Below are 17,506 nucleotides of genomic sequence, written 5' to 3'. Positions count from 1 at the left end.
TTTCATACTTATTTTTCATAGAGCTTAAGCTACTTTGACAAGTTTTACTAGTAGCAACAAAACAATTTCACCACACCACTTAATTAATCAAATAAAAAAAAATTACATATATGGGAGCTTGGGTATCACTTTTGCTCCTACTACAGGATCGCTTCTTATTTCTTGTAATAACATCTTGTTAGTTTTAATTTTTTTTCATACGATGTCAAAAATAAATTTTAAAATAGTCAATCACATGCATGTAGTTGAAAATATAAATTTTATTTTTTGATATCATAAATTATTTAAAAAATTTTGTGCATGTATGACTATAATGTAATGATATTACAATTTCTCTATGTACAAAAAAAAAATGAGTGATAATTACAATTTTTTAGTCAACTTTTATGTTCGAAATCACATGCTAAAATGTTTTTTTTTCTTTTCATTTTTTTTTTACATATCTATATTCATTATAGTTACAATATCATCTTTGTAAATTTTTAAATTTTTTTGAATAGCTTACAGTACCAAAAATAAAGTTCTTGATATTCTAATTTATCACGCGTATTCAAAAAACTTCAAATAAACTATTCGAAAAATTTATAGAGATGAAGATAACTATAACGAATACTGCTATGAAAAAGTTTTAAAAATAAAATTAATATGTATTTTCAGGCATAGAAATTGAATAAAATTATAATAGGAGATTGACGGTAGTTAATCCTCTCACCAAAAAATATTCCTATGTAATTCCTTTTTACTTTTTTTTTAAAAAACTTTGTCAAATTAATAAAAGGAAAAATAGTGGGTATTCTCAAGTTCAACAATGAAAGAGGAAAATAATAATGAGGCCAAGTAGGATTTTTGTCCATGAATTTTGAGATGTACTAAATTATGCTTTTTGAATTTTGTTCAATTTCATTTAATTGTCCTTGTCCATATACTAAATTATACTCCCTAGACTTTAATATCTACTAAATTATGATCTTAAACTTTTACATATACCAAATCATACTTAGAGTAAGAACAATTTTTAACGACTTTAAATTCGGTAAAGATCATAATTGACATAATAATAATAATAATAATAATAATAATAATAATAATAATAATAATAATAATAATTTAAAGCAAATAGAAAATAGAGTTTGATTTTGAAATTGAAGGTTTGAAGCTTAGGTGGTAAGTAAATGTGGTCACTGTTCATAATCAAATACTGAAAAATCCAATCTCTCAAATCATTTTCATTTCCCATTTTCCCCCAAAACAAAAATTCAATCTTTAATTTCATCAAAAAAAAAATAATAAAAATTCAATCTTTTTCATTTTCTTCTTCGATTGTACGGCATCATGTGGGTAGAGATACTGTGTGGTCTAATCCTTTACAAAGTAATCAAACGCTTCTTCTACGATGATGATATTTTAGAGGTCGAATCCTCCGATTCCAATGCCCTCTTCTCCGTCTCCGATCGGTACTCTTTCTCTCTCTCTCTCTCTCTCTCTCTCTATATATATATATATATGTATATATGTATACACAGGACAATTGAAGCACCAATTCACTTGCTTTTCAATCTGGGTTTTTCTGTTGTTTACAGACTTGAAAAGCTTTATGGTGGGAAAGCCTATGTTGGACTTCGGATTCCTGATGCTGACACCGGCACTCGACAGAATATCGATCTGGTTCTTCTCACCAAAGGGTATGCAAATTTCTTCCCTAAAATTATAGATTACAAATAAAAATCTTATCTTTATGTTTTTGTTACATTATGAAAATAGTGTGGGGCTTATTAGTAATTTACTTATTAAGTGGTGTGTAGGGCATTGTGTTGTGATTAATGGAAAGGGGATGACAAATTAGAAGTTTTTGGTTCATTTCGAAAATTGATACTGTCTCGAAGAGTGCATTTTCAGAGATTTTTCTTGTCTCGGAGAGGATCTGTTATGAAAAAATAGAATTTTAATTCATTTGGGAGACTGACATTGTCTCGAAGAGTGCATTTTGGGAGACTTTTCTGGTCTCGAAGAGGACCTGTTATGAAAAAATAGAACTTTGGTTCATTTGGGAGATTTGAATTGTCTTGAATGGTGCATTTTAGGATATTTTTACGTTATGAAAAAATAGAATTTGGTTCATTTGAGAGATTAGCAGTCTCAAAGAGTGCATTTTAGGAGGCTTGTCCTTGTGTCAAAGATGATTCGTTACGTATCAGTTTTCAGCTAATTCAACTCACAAACATTCTTAGTAACTAAGATACTCTTTCATGATATAACATTCTTTCATATTTGATATTTCTGACAAAGAGTTCACTAGCTCAATTTAGTAGAAGAATGGTAGAAAACTTTCTAGTTGGAAAACTCAATTTGGTTTGTTTGTTTCTTTTATTGTTTTTGGTTCAGAGGGGCAGTGGTTGTATCTGTCAAGAATCTTGCTGGATTTGTTTTGATCAATGCAGATGGGAGCTGGTCTTGTGAGACCAAAAACAAAACAGAACATCTTCCTAACCCAGTTAAGTAGCTTTAAAAATCAATGCTTTATGAATAGAGCTTCTTGATTGCAATACTTCTAAGTTATAATGATTCAAATAGGGAAAGAAATGGATGTGTTTTTGAACTTATTTATCTCATGTCTCTTCCCATGTTTTTGGAGCATGATTATGTAATGTCATGGATAGATATGCTTAAACAAACTTGCGGATTCTGATTGTTTTTGTCTGGATTTCGGTTTTCAACTTATTTCTTTCATATTTTTAGGTGGAAGAGACTAGAAAACAAGCTTCAATTCTTGAAGCATATCTTGAACAAAGAGGAATTTCTTTGCCCGAAGGATACTTGTCTTGCAAAGTTATACTTCCCAATCCGAAATGTTGGTATGTGATGCTTTTTCCTTTTAGTATATTTATTTCACATATGAATCTATAGCTTTTGTTATGGTGTTTAAATTTCAGAAACAGACATGGTAGTTCCTTTAAGTGATCTTTGTCCTCAGCATGCAGTTTACAACACCCGTCTCGGATAGTTCCTTATAGTGATCTACATTCCCTTCTCAAAGCCATATATTAAATCATAATGCGATGCTGAAATTATAATTTAAACCCAGAAGAGAGTTTTTTACTATTCGTTTTTGAAACTAGGCATCCATTCCCGCCTAACTCTACAATATTTGGGGATCAAGATAGTATAGCGATTTCTAAGAAGGCTTAAAAACAAGACAATAAGTTGTCAATTCGACGAGTCATCGGCCATACCTTTCCACCGTCTACTTTAACTCTCAACTCAACCCCCTCAAAACCTAACTCTAAACGAACTTCCCACCTCCAATAGACAAACTTAGAGTGAATTCGAGAAATAGCACGGGCTTCTCAATGAACCTCTTAATCTAAGGGGATTTCGTAGAAGTCATTACAAACTGTATTAAGTTAAGGGCCTGAATTGTCTTTATGTACTATGACTGAACCCGATAAATATTGGGGTTGAGGAATTCATTTCAACTAGCTTGGAATTAGAAAAGAGTAGACTCTTTGTGGAGAGACCAATCCTCTCGAAAGATTGGGAATTTGGAAAGACGAGCCTCTCGTAAGCTCGATATTGTAACATTGTCACTGTTTTTAGAATAAAGATCACTTGAGGAATTATTCTACTCTAAGATTATTCTATCATTCTACTTAGAGTTTTGGCTTTAGAAAGTATAAATTGTTGGGGTCACAAAATTCCAACAATGAAAATTGGGAATTATCTTGTAGCTGTTGTAGATAGTTACATTGGTGACATTTAATTGTCTTCCCTTTAATTTTCATAGAAATTATTTTCTTGCAGTACAATTCAGGCAGGCTCTTTTCCACCAGAAGTCATTACCTATGACCAATGGACACAACAGAAACCAGAGACGAAAACTATGTTTTCGGGTTGGCTAAAGGGTGCATTTGGAGGTGGGAAGAAAGAGATGCAAGAATCGATACAACAAAACCTCCATTTTACTCTCAATACAGCTCCAATTTGGGATAGGTTTGTCATCTCTACTGTAAATATACTTATATTCTTTCATATAATATTAGGTACAAAGAGATTGTTGCTTTAGTTGTCTAAACCTTAATGAAGTATGAAGTCCTTATATAAATTTAGATATAGAATCTCCTAATCTATTTTATGATTTGATCAATTTTCTTAGCCTTGTTTAAATCAATCGGTCATTATTATCGGTTTGTTAAATGCTCAAGTAGACTCGCGATTTCGTCCAATGCTTGTTGGTTAATAATCTTATCAGTTGGGTTTATATGCGCTCTTCCTTATTTACATGATAGGCCGGGGGTGAAACTATACAAAAATAGTGGGAAACTAATTAGCAATAAGAATTAAGGTCGCCTTTCCTTTTCAATAAAGACCTTTTCGTACAAATTGAACTGTTTCTTTATTTGAAAAGTGAACTTTCTGTTAGCGGTGTTCATTAGACCACATTCAATGTTTTTAGGTCTATCAAGATCCGATCTAATTATATATTGAATGTTAAATTTTGCCATTCGATCTGATCCAATTAATTTCAGTCATCCAATCGATCCATCCATTGGATGTTGGATTAGATTGGCTCTATCTGTTGGATGTATTTCATATATTTTTATATATTTTACGTATAACAATATAAAGTCTAATTACTTATTCAAACTAAATGAAAATATTAATTAGTTCGATTGGATGGATATTGTATGTATTAGATTTTTAGACACCCCATCAAACATCTGATCCAATCCAATTAGATATTCAAAAATAATATCCAATCCATCCAATCCGATCACAATTGGATATCCAATAATTGGTTGTCGGTTGTCATTGGATTGAATCGATTTATGCACACCTCTACTTTCTCTGGTGTATTTTTCTCTTGTTCATTATATACACTTAGAAGGGTCCCTATAAAGGGAAATAAATCAAAGAGCAAAGACAGAAAAATTAGGACTATTTCTACTTTCCTATTATGACAAAATAACATATTTACAGGGTTGAGCTAAAAGGTAAATATGTACTTGGAGAATTTCTAGAGTTCAAGGGAAAGCAAGAAGACCTTCATGCCTTGAGAAATATCAAAAGATCGAAAGTTAGTCGTCTCGTTACTCAGAAGACAAGTATGCTTGGATTCGGTAAATTTTTATTTCGATTGCTCAACTGTTCTTTCAACGTTCTAGTCTTCGGTTTCTATAACTCATGTGCATTATTCTTTTTTGAAATTGCCCAGCACATTCGACGCTCCAAGTTTTGTACTCGCCAAGGGATTATCGAAGTGAAGGAGCTTCAGCTTCCGAGTGGGAAGAGGTATGCGTAAGGTCGAGTACAGAGGTTGTCTTCCAGCCTCAGAATTCAACCAAAGTCCGAAAATTCAAGTTATCTTCAGTGATCTCTATGACACTCAGTGCCTAAAATCTTAACTCATCTAAAGCCAAAATGGCATAAAACTATATCTAGAATTGTTGTTTATGTTAAGGTTATTTGTATATATTATTATGGATATATATGAGAAACTAGTTCCATAATAGACTTTTATGTCTTTTATTTTATGGGATTAGAATCAATTTGTAACCTTTTTTTCCCCTTAAAACTATTTCTTTTGTAGTAGTTTTGCCTCTTATGCATTTTGTTCATCTTTTTATAATTGAAAATTTATGTAACAGATCAAAAAATTGAAAAAAAAAATTATAAAATTAAGTTGGAATTTTTTTTATTTTTACACTGAATTTTTTTATTTACAAAATATATTTTCAGTAAAAATAATAAGTTATTATTTTAATTATTTTATAATTATATTATAGTTGTCATAAGTTTATGTATTGGTTTATTTTTTGTTATTTTATAGTTGATTAATAATTGTTGTGAAGTTATTTTTCTTTATTTTTTAGTTATATTGCTGAGAAAAATATACTTTTGTAATATTGTAACTTTACAAGTCTATTTATGTAAATAAAAGTATTTTTAAAAATTCTCCTTTATTACTCATAAGTCATAAGGTCATAGGCATAATTGCAATTAGCCAAAATGAGATTTAATATGCTATTCAAAATTAAGTTTATTATTGTTATATATGCATATTTTCAATATTTGTCCTTGTTTAAAATGGTAACTTACCATTACAAGGAAAAAAAAACTAAAATTTGAAAGGAAAAAGACCAAAGAAAATAGAAAAAAGAAAAACAAAATCATATTTTTGAGACATTATCTTTAACAAATAATTTCATATTTACAATATCTAGTAAATTTTCCAAAAATAAAAAATAAATTGTTATGGAACATGTAATATCATTCTAAAATTTTAATTTACTTTTAATCATATTTTTTTTGCAAGAGTTACACTAAAAAAATATCAAAATACCAAAAAATATAACAATAACAATATACAATCCTTAATATTATACTTATTATTAATTTTACATAAATAATTTATTTAAAATTATGGTGCCGTTTGGTAACACTTTTGTTTTTCAATTTTTTAATCACAAAATGAAAGTAAAATTTTGCTTTAAAAAATTTATTTTTGAAAAACAAAAATACGTTCTATAACTATTTTTATTTTTAATTTTAAAAATAAAAAACAAAAGTGTGTTCCGTAAAGTTCTTTTTTATTTTTATTTTTTGATTTTATTTTAAGTTGGGTCTATGTTCGGGATCAGATTCAAGTCAAAAGCTGGGGGGATTTGGGTCTGGTCGTAATCTAAAAGATTGATTAAGAAAAAAAATTGTTTAAAAAAATATTGAAAGTGATTTTTTTTTTATTTTTAAAATTTTGATTTCTAATTATAAAATTAAAAAGTAAAAACAGTTTTATAGAACATGTTTTTGAAAAATATTCACTTTTTCACTTTTAAAAACAAAAAACTGATTAAAAAAATGTTACCAAATGCCACCTATATGTACGTATTTTATTATAACTAATATAGGATTTAAAAAACATATAACTAATTATAATTTACAAGTTTTATTTATTTATTAGAAACTTAAATTGGAACTTGATTTTCTTTTATAACAAATTAAAGATTATTTATATGTGAATAGAGTATTTCTATACAAGTGACAAAGAAGTCTTGTAAAAAAAATGTTTTTTGATGAAATTTTGTTGTTATTACTAGGTTTTTTTGCTTGGAAAATTATACAGCACTATCATAGATATATAAATATGTAAACAAGCAATAACATATAAGTATGATTTCCTTTTCTTTTTCTGATAAAATAATATAATAAAAGTGGTAGAAAATGAAGAAGAGAAATCAAATAAAATCAAAACTTAGTAAGCTTTCAATAACTCAATGGTGTTTCTAAATAATACCAACCATAAATCCAAAAACAAACATAGAAAGATTTTCATATGACTAAACAAAAAAGACTCATCACAAAGACAATTGAATCCTCTTCCTACATTCTATTATTATTATTATTACTGTTGTTTCACTTCACTCTTCTTTTTTTGCCAAAGCCTATCAATTGCACTGTCAGCATCACCCTGCAACAATCAAATACAATCAATCATAAATTTTAACTTAAACAAAACAAACACAAATGTCTTTTAAGTGTGTTTTCTAACCTGGGAAAATCCAAAATTATTATATTGTATTAATATATGAGTTGAATTCACCAAATAATAATGACACTCTGAAATTTAACTTATGATCAAAGAACACAAATCACATCATGTATCATTATTATATGAGTTTAAAAAACCCAACTTTGCAAATTTGCAATTCAATAGATTTAAAGGTCAAAACTTTTTGAACAAATAAATCAAATCATACATGTTATACAAGTATACATAAATACAATATATATACTCAAACAACCATAAAAAACCATATATTGCAAATTTGCAATTGAATAAAGTTGTGGCCACTAGAAAACATATATAGATGTATATAATTCACTGCAAATACATTGAATTCTTTCAAGTTTTTCTAGCGCGTAAAGGTCCAGAATTTCAAGCAGACAAATCCAACCATACATCAATATATGATTTTTACGGTACTTAACAATCCTGATATGATATATACTCAAACAACCTTAAAAAACCCAATATTGCAAATTTTCAATTGAATAAATTCATGGCCACTAGCAAACATATAATTCATTGCAAATACATTGAATTCAGATCATTCAGAAGCTAACTCATTGAACAGAGTGTGTATGGTATTTAACAATCCTGATATGATATATATATATATTTATATATATATGAATTCACAAAATTATAATGACCCTCCATGAATTCAACTTAAACAAATACACACCTTTTAAGTTTTCTAAGATATAAAGGTCCAAACTTTCAAACAAACTAATCCCATCTCCCCTAAAAAAATACCCAATTCACTGTATTTGCAAAGATAGATAATTTCACTATGATAAATCATTAGTATATAAAAGAAAAAGAGTTGAACCTGAGCACGGACGAAGCCACAGAGAGCATAAGTAGTGAACTGGCCAGTGTAGACACCATTCTCATCAAGGTGTCCAATGTTGACCTGTACGGACGCATGGTCCTTGGAGGTGATGAGCCTGTTTGTGGCCGAGCTGTAGAACCAAAATATTAATAACAATTCGATTAAAACCCTAATCTTACAAATCACATATATATATCGAAGAAGAAGTAATGGAATTTACCATTTACGTGGAATGTAAAGCTCTGTGATCACTCCTTCGTCGTTCTGCATCTTGATTTGGCTAGAGAGAGAGAGAGATAACGATGATGATTGTGTGAAGAAGAAGAGGAGGTTGCTAGGGTTTCGGTTCAGGGAGATTAGGGTTTTTATATGCTTGGTTAGTGGGTTTTGTTTGGATTAAAGCCCAATAAGCTAAGCCCAATAAGCTAGGCCCAATAATAGCAATGGATATTTTTCATAAATACCCACAAATGACAAGAATTAAAAAATTATCATATTACTGTTTGTAATGTTTTCAATTCATAATATAAGTAATTTGTGGCATAAATATGTAAATTGAACTTCTAATTGTAGAATAATAATAACTAAGTTATATTTTTAAAACTTCCGTAAGTACTTGACTATTAAGTGTGAAGTCAATAGCCATCTGGCAGTCACTGATTGGTTCCTGACATCAAGTTTTTACTTTTTTATTAAGAATTCATTTAAATATAACCTTTAAAGAATAATTATCATTTTTGTTCCATGAACTTTGACATGTACTTAATCATGCTCTCTGAATTTTTTTGGCCGTTAAAATTCCCCATGCACTATTATGATTGTTGGATTAAAGGACTTTTGTCTAATTTTATTCATTTTTACTAATTTAGTGATTGTCCATGTAATAAATTATGCTCCTCAGACTTTGATATATACCAAATCATGCCTCTCAAATTTTGACATGTACCAAATTTTGCCCAATGAACTTTGATTCGTGTTAGACTTTCCTTACTAAAATTAGATAAAAATTTTTAAATTTAACAATCTCAATAACTCATGTATAATTTTTAATGACTTTAAAAGTTCAGGGAACATGATTTGGTATACATCAAAATATGAGGGAGCAAAAATCCTAATTAACCATAAGAAAATAACAAGAGGATAATAACTTGAAAATTAAACAAAATTTTCAAAAATATAACTTAAGTACCGTCAAAATTAAATTTAGTTATTTATCTGCAACTGAAAATTAAATTTATGTATTTACGGAACAAATGATTCATTTTTACAAATATTCACAGATGACAAGTGTTGACCGAGATTTTCGACAACCAATATGATAATAGTATTTAAGAAAGCTATAAGGAATTAATGAGAGAGATTTTTACGTGGTTGGGGCATTAATGAGCCTTAGTCCACGAGTCTGTGTATTTATGAGAGTATTTATTACAGAGAATGTTCTTGGTGGTTTTCCTCTCTAGTTCTTATGAAACCCAAAATTCTCGACCCCTGCCTTAATGAGTTTGGGGGGTATTTATAATATTTTTGTGGAGTGATCCCTAGAATTGAGGTACATGTCTTTTTGTAATTTTCAGTAAAGGCACACATTCCCAATGGATACATCATAGGAAATACATGGTCTAATCCCTAGGCTTTTTAGGGGTTTAAAGGACGCAGTCCTTTATCCTTTCTTGACTGATGTGATTTCTCATAAAGTAGCCGTCAATAGACTTATTAATCATAGCGTAGTAGCTGCAGGAGGGGGGGTGCGCCGTTAGACTTTAAGACATATGGAATACGCCTTCTCCCATGCGACATTAAATGCGAGGTGACTGTTCATATAGGATTTGACACCTCCCGGAGATGCTTTGTTGTAGCTTTGCTCTCCAGGAGTATGTGAAACTCACATGCCTTCTCCGGGAGGCATGTTAAATGTTGATCCATTTGATTAAAGAGACTTAGTTGAATTATCCCAGAGTTTAACCTCTTCAGTTTACGTATCTCAATCCGGTTGGTCCACGTATTTTGGACAAAATCAAGGACAAACAACAATAATTAAAAAATGGTCATAAATTATAATACTATTTGTAGTGTTTTAATTCATAAAACAAAGTTTTATTGGGTAAGTCTCATGTGCACCCAAAAAGAGTTGTTATAGTAGACATCTTACTTATTTTAATATTTTGAAATGGTGTTTTATTTTATTATTATTATTATTATTATTATTATTATTATTATTATTATTATTATTATTATTATTATTAATTTTTAAAAAAATCAAAATAATATTAAAATTAAGGTTTTAAATAGAATATAAACAAAACTGTTATACAAATAACAAGTATTTAAATCTTATTTTCAATATAATAAATTATTTAGAATTTAAAAAAAAAATTATAAATAGTTGTACATAAAAAAATTGGCTGAATATCGAAATAAAATAAAGAGTGATTTGCGGCATAAATATTTAAGTTTAACTCCTAATTGTAAATAAATATATAAGTTTAATTTTTGGCGGCAATAATACTTAAGTTATATTTCTAGATTTTTGTAGGTACATAATTGTTACATATTAAGTAAATTGCCACGTGACAATCCCTAATTGGTCCAAGTCATGATTTTTTTTTTTTAAAAAAATAATTTATATGTACTAATAAGAAAATTACACGTGGATAATGATTTGACATTTAATGTTCGTGTACCTACAGAATTTCAGAAATATAACTTAAGCCGCAAAAATTAAATTTGGATATTTCTTTGCAACTAGGAGTTAAACTTAGGTATTTATACCGTAAATTACTCTAAAATAAACTTTGAGAATTGGTCTAGTCATTGTAAAAGAACTTATTCATATTTTGTTGGTTACTGTCAAGGCTAGGAACGGTCTTGAGATAAGACGAGTGAAGCAGCTGCCTTAGGCTTCCACAACTCAGGATCCCATCTCAAAAAATAAAATAAAATAGAGTTAGTTATAAAATAAATAATAATACACCTATCACTAAAAGTATGTTACAGCTTATTGGTATGTGCTTGAAGTAACAATTTGGAACTTGAGTTCAAATCCCAACCTCTTTATTTTTTACACATGACCTGAAATTACTTAGGATTAACTCTAGTCAAAATACATAATTTTTTAGCTTATAATGTGGTAAAGTGAATGTTTACTTACGATCGATATGGTTGTTTAGATGTTTCTTTTATAATTATAAATTTATTTTGTAATGGCTATGAGGTGTTTAACAAATGAAAGATTTATTTAAAAAAATAAAAAATAAATCTTTTGGGATATGTTATTTTCTTGCACATATTTACTTCCAATTTTATTTGTCTTTACCCCAAAAATATCATTGAGAACGACCCTTGATAACTTTCCTAATTAAAGTGCATAAAATTACCAATTCCAATTCTTCCCTAAATACCCTTGTCATTATTAGTAAATAAAGGTGTACAAATCACAAAGAAGTGAAGGGTATTTTGGTACTTTCAGATTGAATGAATCTCTTCTCTCTCATAGTTTTCTTCTTCCCCAAAACCCATATTCGCCAAAAATTCCCAAATTGGTTCTGTTATTAGGGCTTTCGCTGACCAAACAAAATTTGACAACTTTTCTGAAATTCCTTTCCTCTCAAACCTTTTTCACACCAACAAAGGTACCATCTTTGCTACTTTCTCTCGATCTCTCTTCCTTTTACTCTATATTCTCATTATACATATATTCATGTATTTATCGTTATATTTGCTAAAATTTTATTACTGTAAATTGGGTTTTATGTATTGAAAACTATGGGGAGTTTTGTTGGGTTTAATGTGAATGGTTTGTTAGATTCTCAAATGGGTTTCTAAATTTGTTGTCTTTGTTAAAGTTTCTGTTTTTGGTAAAACTAATTAGAAATCTTTGACAGTGTGTGCATTGTACTATTGAATCCCTACTTGTCTAATTGGTATGTTTTTTTTGAATATGTGCTTTTGTGCAGATTAAAAATCTAGGTTGAGCATTGTACTGTTCATGTACATTTGTATTGAGTGGTGGAATAGGTTTTATGTGGTCTTTTAGGGTCTTTAATGGGTTATTATGAACCTTTTTTTCTGGGTTTGTAAATATATTTGGACACTTTGATTGTGTGGAGCTGTTAATGCAGTGTGTGTATGTCTTGGTAAAGCTAGTGAGTTCAGTATAGTGTTTTTAAAATTGTACTCTAAAATCGGTAAAATCATACCAGCACTAATGCACCGGATCCCATTAATCGTGCTTGGGCGAGAGTAATAGTGTGACCTCTTGGGAAGTTTTCATGTTACACCCCCTAAAAAAACAAAGAAAAATTGTACCTAAACTCCCAACCTGTGTAGCTGGTATGTTTACATTGGATATTTCCTTTTGGATACATTAAAGTAAGAGTTGTTTTGTAAAAATAGTGTTTGTGAAATTTTTTATTATTAAAATGACTTCACACAGAAATTTATTAGCAAAATAGCCATGTATAGTCGCTTAAGAATTACATTGTGCGACCATAAAATGACCATTATGGTCATTTTGTGTATGGTCGCATAGAGTAAATTGAGTGTGGTTCACATTGTTGGTTTGGCAAATTTCGTGGTTTGATTCTTGTTTTATGTATGCTTGAATCTGCGTAGAGTTTTCTTTTTTATCGGTGTGTTTCAGTACTTGGAAGGACGCATTGTTCTATGTCTCTATAGTTTTTTTTAATGATATATTTAGTTTGTTAACATAATTCTTATATGCTGATTTTTTGTTTTTCTTACTTTCTAATGGGGGATTAAATGCACCCGCTCGAATGAAGATATTTAAAGGCTTAAACTTTCCATTATGTTATTTTTTTCTGGACAGCAGTCGTATTCAACAAATTGATTGATTTCTTTCTTTTTTTTTTTCACAACCGCCTTGATAATCTTCATAATAATAATTCATTCACCTATCTCTATTGACTGCTACTTATAATTATCAATGGTCCTTAATTAGAACCCTTTTCAAATTGCAACCCCTGAGTCTTATCTCATAAAAAAAACGGGTTCAATTGATATTCATATTCTGCAACTCCGTTTGGCCTTTCTTTTTTGTTTCCTCCTTTCGATATGTGTATACTTCGTCCCTTGAATTCTTCTGGCCTCTGTGCCTTCTTCACAGTTGCCTTGCAAGCATTTACTATTAGGTACATATCATGCCAAGGGAAAATGCACACGCGTCATCGGTTGCTAAGCCAGCTGAATCGGATGAGAGGGTTGACCTTGATGGAGACAACGACCCTGAAGAGGCTATGGAAGAAGAGATTGAGTATGAAGAAGTAGAAGAAGAAGAGGAAGAGGTAGAAGAAATAGAAGTGGAAGAAGATGAAGAAGAAGTAGAAGAAGAGGATCCTGAGGAGGAGGAGGAGGAAGAAGAGGAGGTTGAAGAAGAAGAGGAGGATGAAGATATCGGTAATGCTGATGATGGTGACAAAGTTGAAGATGAGGATGAAAAGAAAAAACACGCTGAACTTCTCTCCCTTCCTCCACACGGTTCTGAAGTTTATGTCGGTGGCATTCCTCATGATGCTTCTGAAGAGGATTTAAAACATTTTTGTGAGTCTGTAGGAGAAGTTGTAGAGGTACGTTGTATTGTTATTTACACCGAATCTCTTAATTTCTTCATTAAACATTCGTAATAATTATGTATTGTTTATTGACAACAGGTTCGAATTATGAAAGGCAAAGATTCAAGCGAGAACAAAGGCTTTGCATTTGTCACGTTTAGAAACGTTGAAGTGGCTTCTAAAGCCATCAATGACTTGAACAATACCGAATTTAAGGTTGGATAAATTGTTTAATTATGTTCACTGACTGACTATGTATTTTATTTATTTCTAGAATTTAAATTATTTATGTAAATTTAATTATCTTATGTTTGCCACTCCTTTCTTTCTCAGGGTAAAAAAGTAAAGTGCTCAACATCTCAAGCAAAGCACCGTTTGTTCATCGGTAATGTTCCAAGGAGCTGGGGAGAGGAGGATTTGAGAAAGGTTGTGAAAAGTATAGGGCCTGGAGTTACTGGTGTAGAACTGGTCAAGGTTAGTGCACTTCGGTTATGTGCTGTCTGTTCTTAAAACGTTGAAGTAATCTATTACTTATCTTACATTTGCTTCTAAATATCTTTTAAATTTTCACTTAATGTGCTTGCTTCCTTTGTTTTGGCTAAAGATTTGTTTTTTCCTTCTCGATTTCTTTCTATATTCTATCACAGGATATGAAGAACACAAGCAATAACCGAGGCTTTGCTTTTATCGACTACTATAACCATGCATGTGCTGAGTATTCAAGACAAAAAATGATGAATCCACAATTTAAGCTAGGTGATAATGCTCCAACTGTGAGCTGGGCTGACCCGAAAAATGCTGAATCATCTGCAGCTTCTCAGGTTCTTTTTAACTCTATAGTTGGACCCAAGAAGTTAGCTATATGATGCTGTTAGCTAATTGTCATTTTCATTTACACTCAATTCACCAATTTTTCGTTCAGGTAAAAGCTGTATACGTCAAGAATCTACCGAAAAATGTAACACAAGACCAGCTAAAAAAGCTATTTGATCACCATGGGAAAATTACCAAAGTGGTGCTTCCACCTGCAAAGGCCGGACAAGAAAAGAGTAGGATCGGTTTTATTCATTTTGCAGAGAGGTCTAGTGCTATGAAAGCACTAAAGAACACAGAAAAATATGAGCTTGATGGTAATTACTGATTCGGGTCCTATATTTAAGTGTGCATTCTGTTGTCATTATTAGTAACCTTCAAAGTTTTTATTTCATTGATTATCAATCAGGTCAAGTATTGGAATGTTCTCTTGCAAAGCCGCAGGCCGATCAAAAGTCATCCGGACCAAATGTTCAAAAGTCGGGGCTACTTCCGGCTTATCCACCTCGTGCTGGTGCCGGTTATGGTATGATAGGGAGTCACTATGGTGCTTTAGGTGCAGGGTATGGCACCACTCCTGGTTTTGCACAGGTCAGACATTTGTGAATATTTGTTTTGTTTTGGTTCTAACTAGTGACAATGATTATGCAATCTTGAATTTTTGTTATCTTTTGCAGCCTATGATTTATGGACGGGGACCGACGCCTTCTGGGATGGCAATGATGCCGATGCTTCTTCCCGATGGACGGATAGGATATGTTTTGTAAGTAGAATTTTCATTTTATTATACAGTATATGATCACCAGAAAAGAACCGAAATTTCCAAGAAAAAGAATAAAACTTTGTTAGTCGCCTGCTCGGCCGCCTAGTGTTTTTGAAATTCAGTGCTATTGGTAGTGATGTTATTTCACTCTTGTTCTCCTTAGGCAACAACCAGGTCAACAGCCTCAACTCGCTCACACGCACGCACACGCGCACGCTCACGCTCACGCTCACACGCCTCCATCATCGCACCATAGAGGGAGTGGCGGCAGGGGTGGCGGTGGAAGTGGAAGTGGCGGAAGAAGCAGTGGCAGTGGAGGAAGAAGCAGTGGTTCGAAGGGAAGGCATAGTAATAACGACAGTGGTGGTAGCGGTGGTGGTGGTGGTGGGAGTGGACGCCGATATCGGCCATATTAATTAATGATTTTCTTAGAGAGAGTTGTCTCAAGTTTTTAATTGTAACTAACTATTAATTAACAGTTTCATTTGATTTATTGTAGTAGGATGATATTATTTAGTAGAACTAAAAAAACATGCTTGTTCATGAAAATCAATCTTGTCCTAGTTAAAATTGATAATGTATTATTCAATCAAATGTGCTTTTTAAGGTTTTGCTATTTTTTATGGTTTCTCTTAACAATTAACATAGACATTTTCTTATAATTCTGTTTTAAAAATCTTGCACTATTGTTCATTTTAGTATTCTTTGTTGGTTTATTATTAGAATAATTTGCTTCAAATTTTGAGATATTGATTTTGTTCTTTAAAATATACAATTTAAAAATTCTTCTTTAACTTTTATATATACACTTTAAAACTTCTTCTTTAACTTTTATATATACACTTTAAAAATTCTTCTTTAACTTTTATATATACACTAATTTGGTCATGTTAGGTTTTGTTTTATTATTTCGTTTAAAAGTGTGTTTTTGTAAATTAGTAACTTTATCTTTTAAATTTTGACAACTATCAAATTGTACCTTATCAAAATAAAAAGGAGAAAAAATTAACATTTTTTATTTAATTTTAAAAAATTAATTTAGATATTTTGAATGATTAAGAAATGAAAATTTTAAAACTACAATTAGCTATTTAAAAAGTTATTTATTTTTTATTAAAAATTTATTTAAATATAAAAATATATATTAAAAATTCAATTTTTGTAAAAATTAAAATTTACGAGAACAAATTTGAGTCTATTTTTTTTTCTCAAAAAATCTAGGTTTATATAAGTAAACATAATTTTTTTAATTTAATTTATAATTTTTTATTTCAAAATAATTTATATTTTATTGAATTCTTAATTATTTTTTTTTAAGATACGAATTTATAAATATAAATAAATTTGATTTTTTCTTAAAAAAATCTTAGTTTGTTTAAATTATTGATTGGATTTTTAATAATTTACGTTTTATTTTTTAAGATACGTGTTTATAAATAAAATAAAATTTGAAAATATTTTTTTAAGAATAATTTAAGTTTTTTAATTAATTTAATATTTTTATCAGATTTTGTAATAATTTCTATTGATTTTTTTTCATAATTAATAGAATGTTATAATTTTTATTTTATTTTTTTTAATAAAAGGGAGCAAAATTTTATATCAGTCAAAATTTAGAGAGTAAAAATATTAATTTTTAATGGTAAAAGAAATGAAACTTAACAAAAAAGACATAATTATATATCTGTTATATTTTAGGGAAATTTTTTAAAACATCATATATTTTAAGAGACATGATCAGGTGGTGTCGAAAGTTAAAGAAACAAAAATACTAATTATGTTTATAAAATAAAATCTAATTATCACAAATTTAACCCTCAAATTCTCTATTATTATGATTAATTTTAATTGAATCATTAATATCTAATTTTCCCAAGAACATCTTCCAATATTTTCCCAATCTGATTTCTTTAGTAATAACATTTCCAAATATCATGTTTATTTTTTAAACTATAAATTCAAATTTTAAATTT

At 29.8% G+C, this 17,506-nt stretch overlaps 3 protein-coding genes across 7 annotated transcripts; 2 read left to right on the top strand and 1 right to left on the bottom strand.

Moving 5' to 3' along the window:
* Window positions 1–1,119: 1,119 nt before the first annotated feature.
* On the top strand, window positions 1,120–5,586 carry LOC133037767 (uncharacterized). 2 transcript variants are annotated; one of them, XM_061115259.1, is made up of 7 exons: window positions 1,120–1,454; window positions 1,581–1,682; window positions 2,383–2,491; window positions 2,737–2,852; window positions 3,799–3,987; window positions 4,975–5,114; window positions 5,210–5,586. In XM_061115259.1, the coding sequence occupies exons 1-7, from the start codon at window positions 1,333–1,335 to the stop codon at window positions 5,389–5,391; spliced, it is 960 nt and encodes a 319-aa protein (XP_060971242.1). In that variant the 5' UTR covers window positions 1,120–1,332; the 3' UTR covers window positions 5,392–5,586. The 2 variants fall into 2 exon arrangements, with proteins under 2 accessions (XP_060971242.1, XP_060971243.1); XM_061115260.1 differs by having other exon boundaries at window positions 1,131–1,454; window positions 4,975–5,099.
* A 1,645-nt stretch (window positions 5,587–7,231) lies between these two features.
* Window positions 7,232–8,760, bottom strand: LOC115717511 (small ribosomal subunit protein eS21y). The gene is made up of 3 exons (XM_061115267.1): window positions 8,611–8,760; window positions 8,388–8,520; window positions 7,232–7,462 (listed from the first exon to the last, which is right to left on the bottom strand). Exons 1-3 carry the CDS (start codon window positions 8,658–8,660, stop codon window positions 7,397–7,399), a joined length of 249 nt encoding a protein of 82 aa, XP_060971250.1. The 5' UTR covers window positions 8,661–8,760; the 3' UTR covers window positions 7,232–7,396.
* Window positions 8,761–11,810: 3,050 nt separating this feature from the next.
* LOC115714704 (heterogeneous nuclear ribonucleoprotein Q) lies at window positions 11,811–16,149 on the top strand. Of its 4 annotated transcripts, none has more exons than XM_061115258.1 (9): window positions 11,811–12,019; window positions 13,538–13,972; window positions 14,057–14,173; window positions 14,291–14,431; window positions 14,605–14,778; window positions 14,880–15,087; window positions 15,180–15,361; window positions 15,448–15,533; window positions 15,697–16,149. In XM_061115258.1, the coding sequence occupies exons 2-9, from the start codon at window positions 13,547–13,549 to the stop codon at window positions 15,947–15,949; spliced, it is 1,587 nt and encodes a 528-aa protein (XP_060971241.1). In that variant the 5' UTR covers window positions 11,811–12,019; window positions 13,538–13,546; the 3' UTR covers window positions 15,950–16,149. The 4 variants fall into 4 exon arrangements, with proteins under 4 accessions (XP_060971241.1, XP_060971239.1, XP_060971238.1 ...); XM_061115256.1 differs by having other exon boundaries at window positions 11,862–12,019; window positions 13,513–13,972; XM_061115255.1 differs by having other exon boundaries at window positions 11,877–12,019; window positions 13,169–13,972.
* Window positions 16,150–17,506: the final 1,357 nt, after the last annotated feature.

Source organism: Cannabis sativa, chromosome 5, assembly GCF_029168945.1.
Source record: "Cannabis sativa cultivar Pink pepper isolate KNU-18-1 chromosome 5, ASM2916894v1, whole genome shotgun sequence".
NCBI lineage: Eukaryota > Viridiplantae > Streptophyta > Magnoliopsida > Rosales > Cannabaceae > Cannabis > Cannabis sativa.
This window is presented reverse-complemented; position numbering and strand designations above follow the sequence as displayed.

Bases quoted from the DNA above. Each gene is read 5' to 3' on its own strand.
- LOC133037767 (XM_061115259.1), top strand. From the start codon at position 1,333: ATGTGGGTAGAGATACTGTGTGGTCTAATCCTTTACAAAGTAATCAAA. The intron at 1,455-1,580 runs GTACTCTTTCTC...TGTTGTTTACAG, and splicing joins CTCTTCTCCGTCTCCGATCG to ACTTGAAAAGCTTTATGGTG. The intron at 2,492-2,736 runs GTTAAGTAGCTT...TCATATTTTTAG, and splicing joins CAGAACATCTTCCTAACCCA to GTGGAAGAGACTAGAAAACA.
- LOC115714704 (XM_061115258.1), top strand. From the start codon at position 13,547: ATGCCAAGGGAAAATGCACACGCGTCATCGGTTGCTAAGCCAGCTGAA. The intron at 14,779-14,879 runs GTTCTTTTTAAC...TTTTTCGTTCAG, and splicing joins AATCATCTGCAGCTTCTCAG to GTAAAAGCTGTATACGTCAA. The intron at 15,362-15,447 runs GTCAGACATTTG...TATCTTTTGCAG, and splicing joins CCACTCCTGGTTTTGCACAG to CCTATGATTTATGGACGGGG.
- LOC115717511 (XM_061115267.1), bottom strand. From the start codon at position 8,660: ATGCAGAACGACGAAGGAGTGATCACAGAGCTTTACATTCCACGTAAA. The intron at 8,521-8,610 runs GTAAATTCCATT...TTGGTTCTACAG, and splicing joins CTTTACATTCCACGTAAATG to CTCGGCCACAAACAGGCTCA. The intron at 7,463-8,387 runs GTTCAACTCTTT...TGATTGTTGCAG, and splicing joins GTGGCTTCGTCCGTGCTCAG to GGTGATGCTGACAGTGCAAT.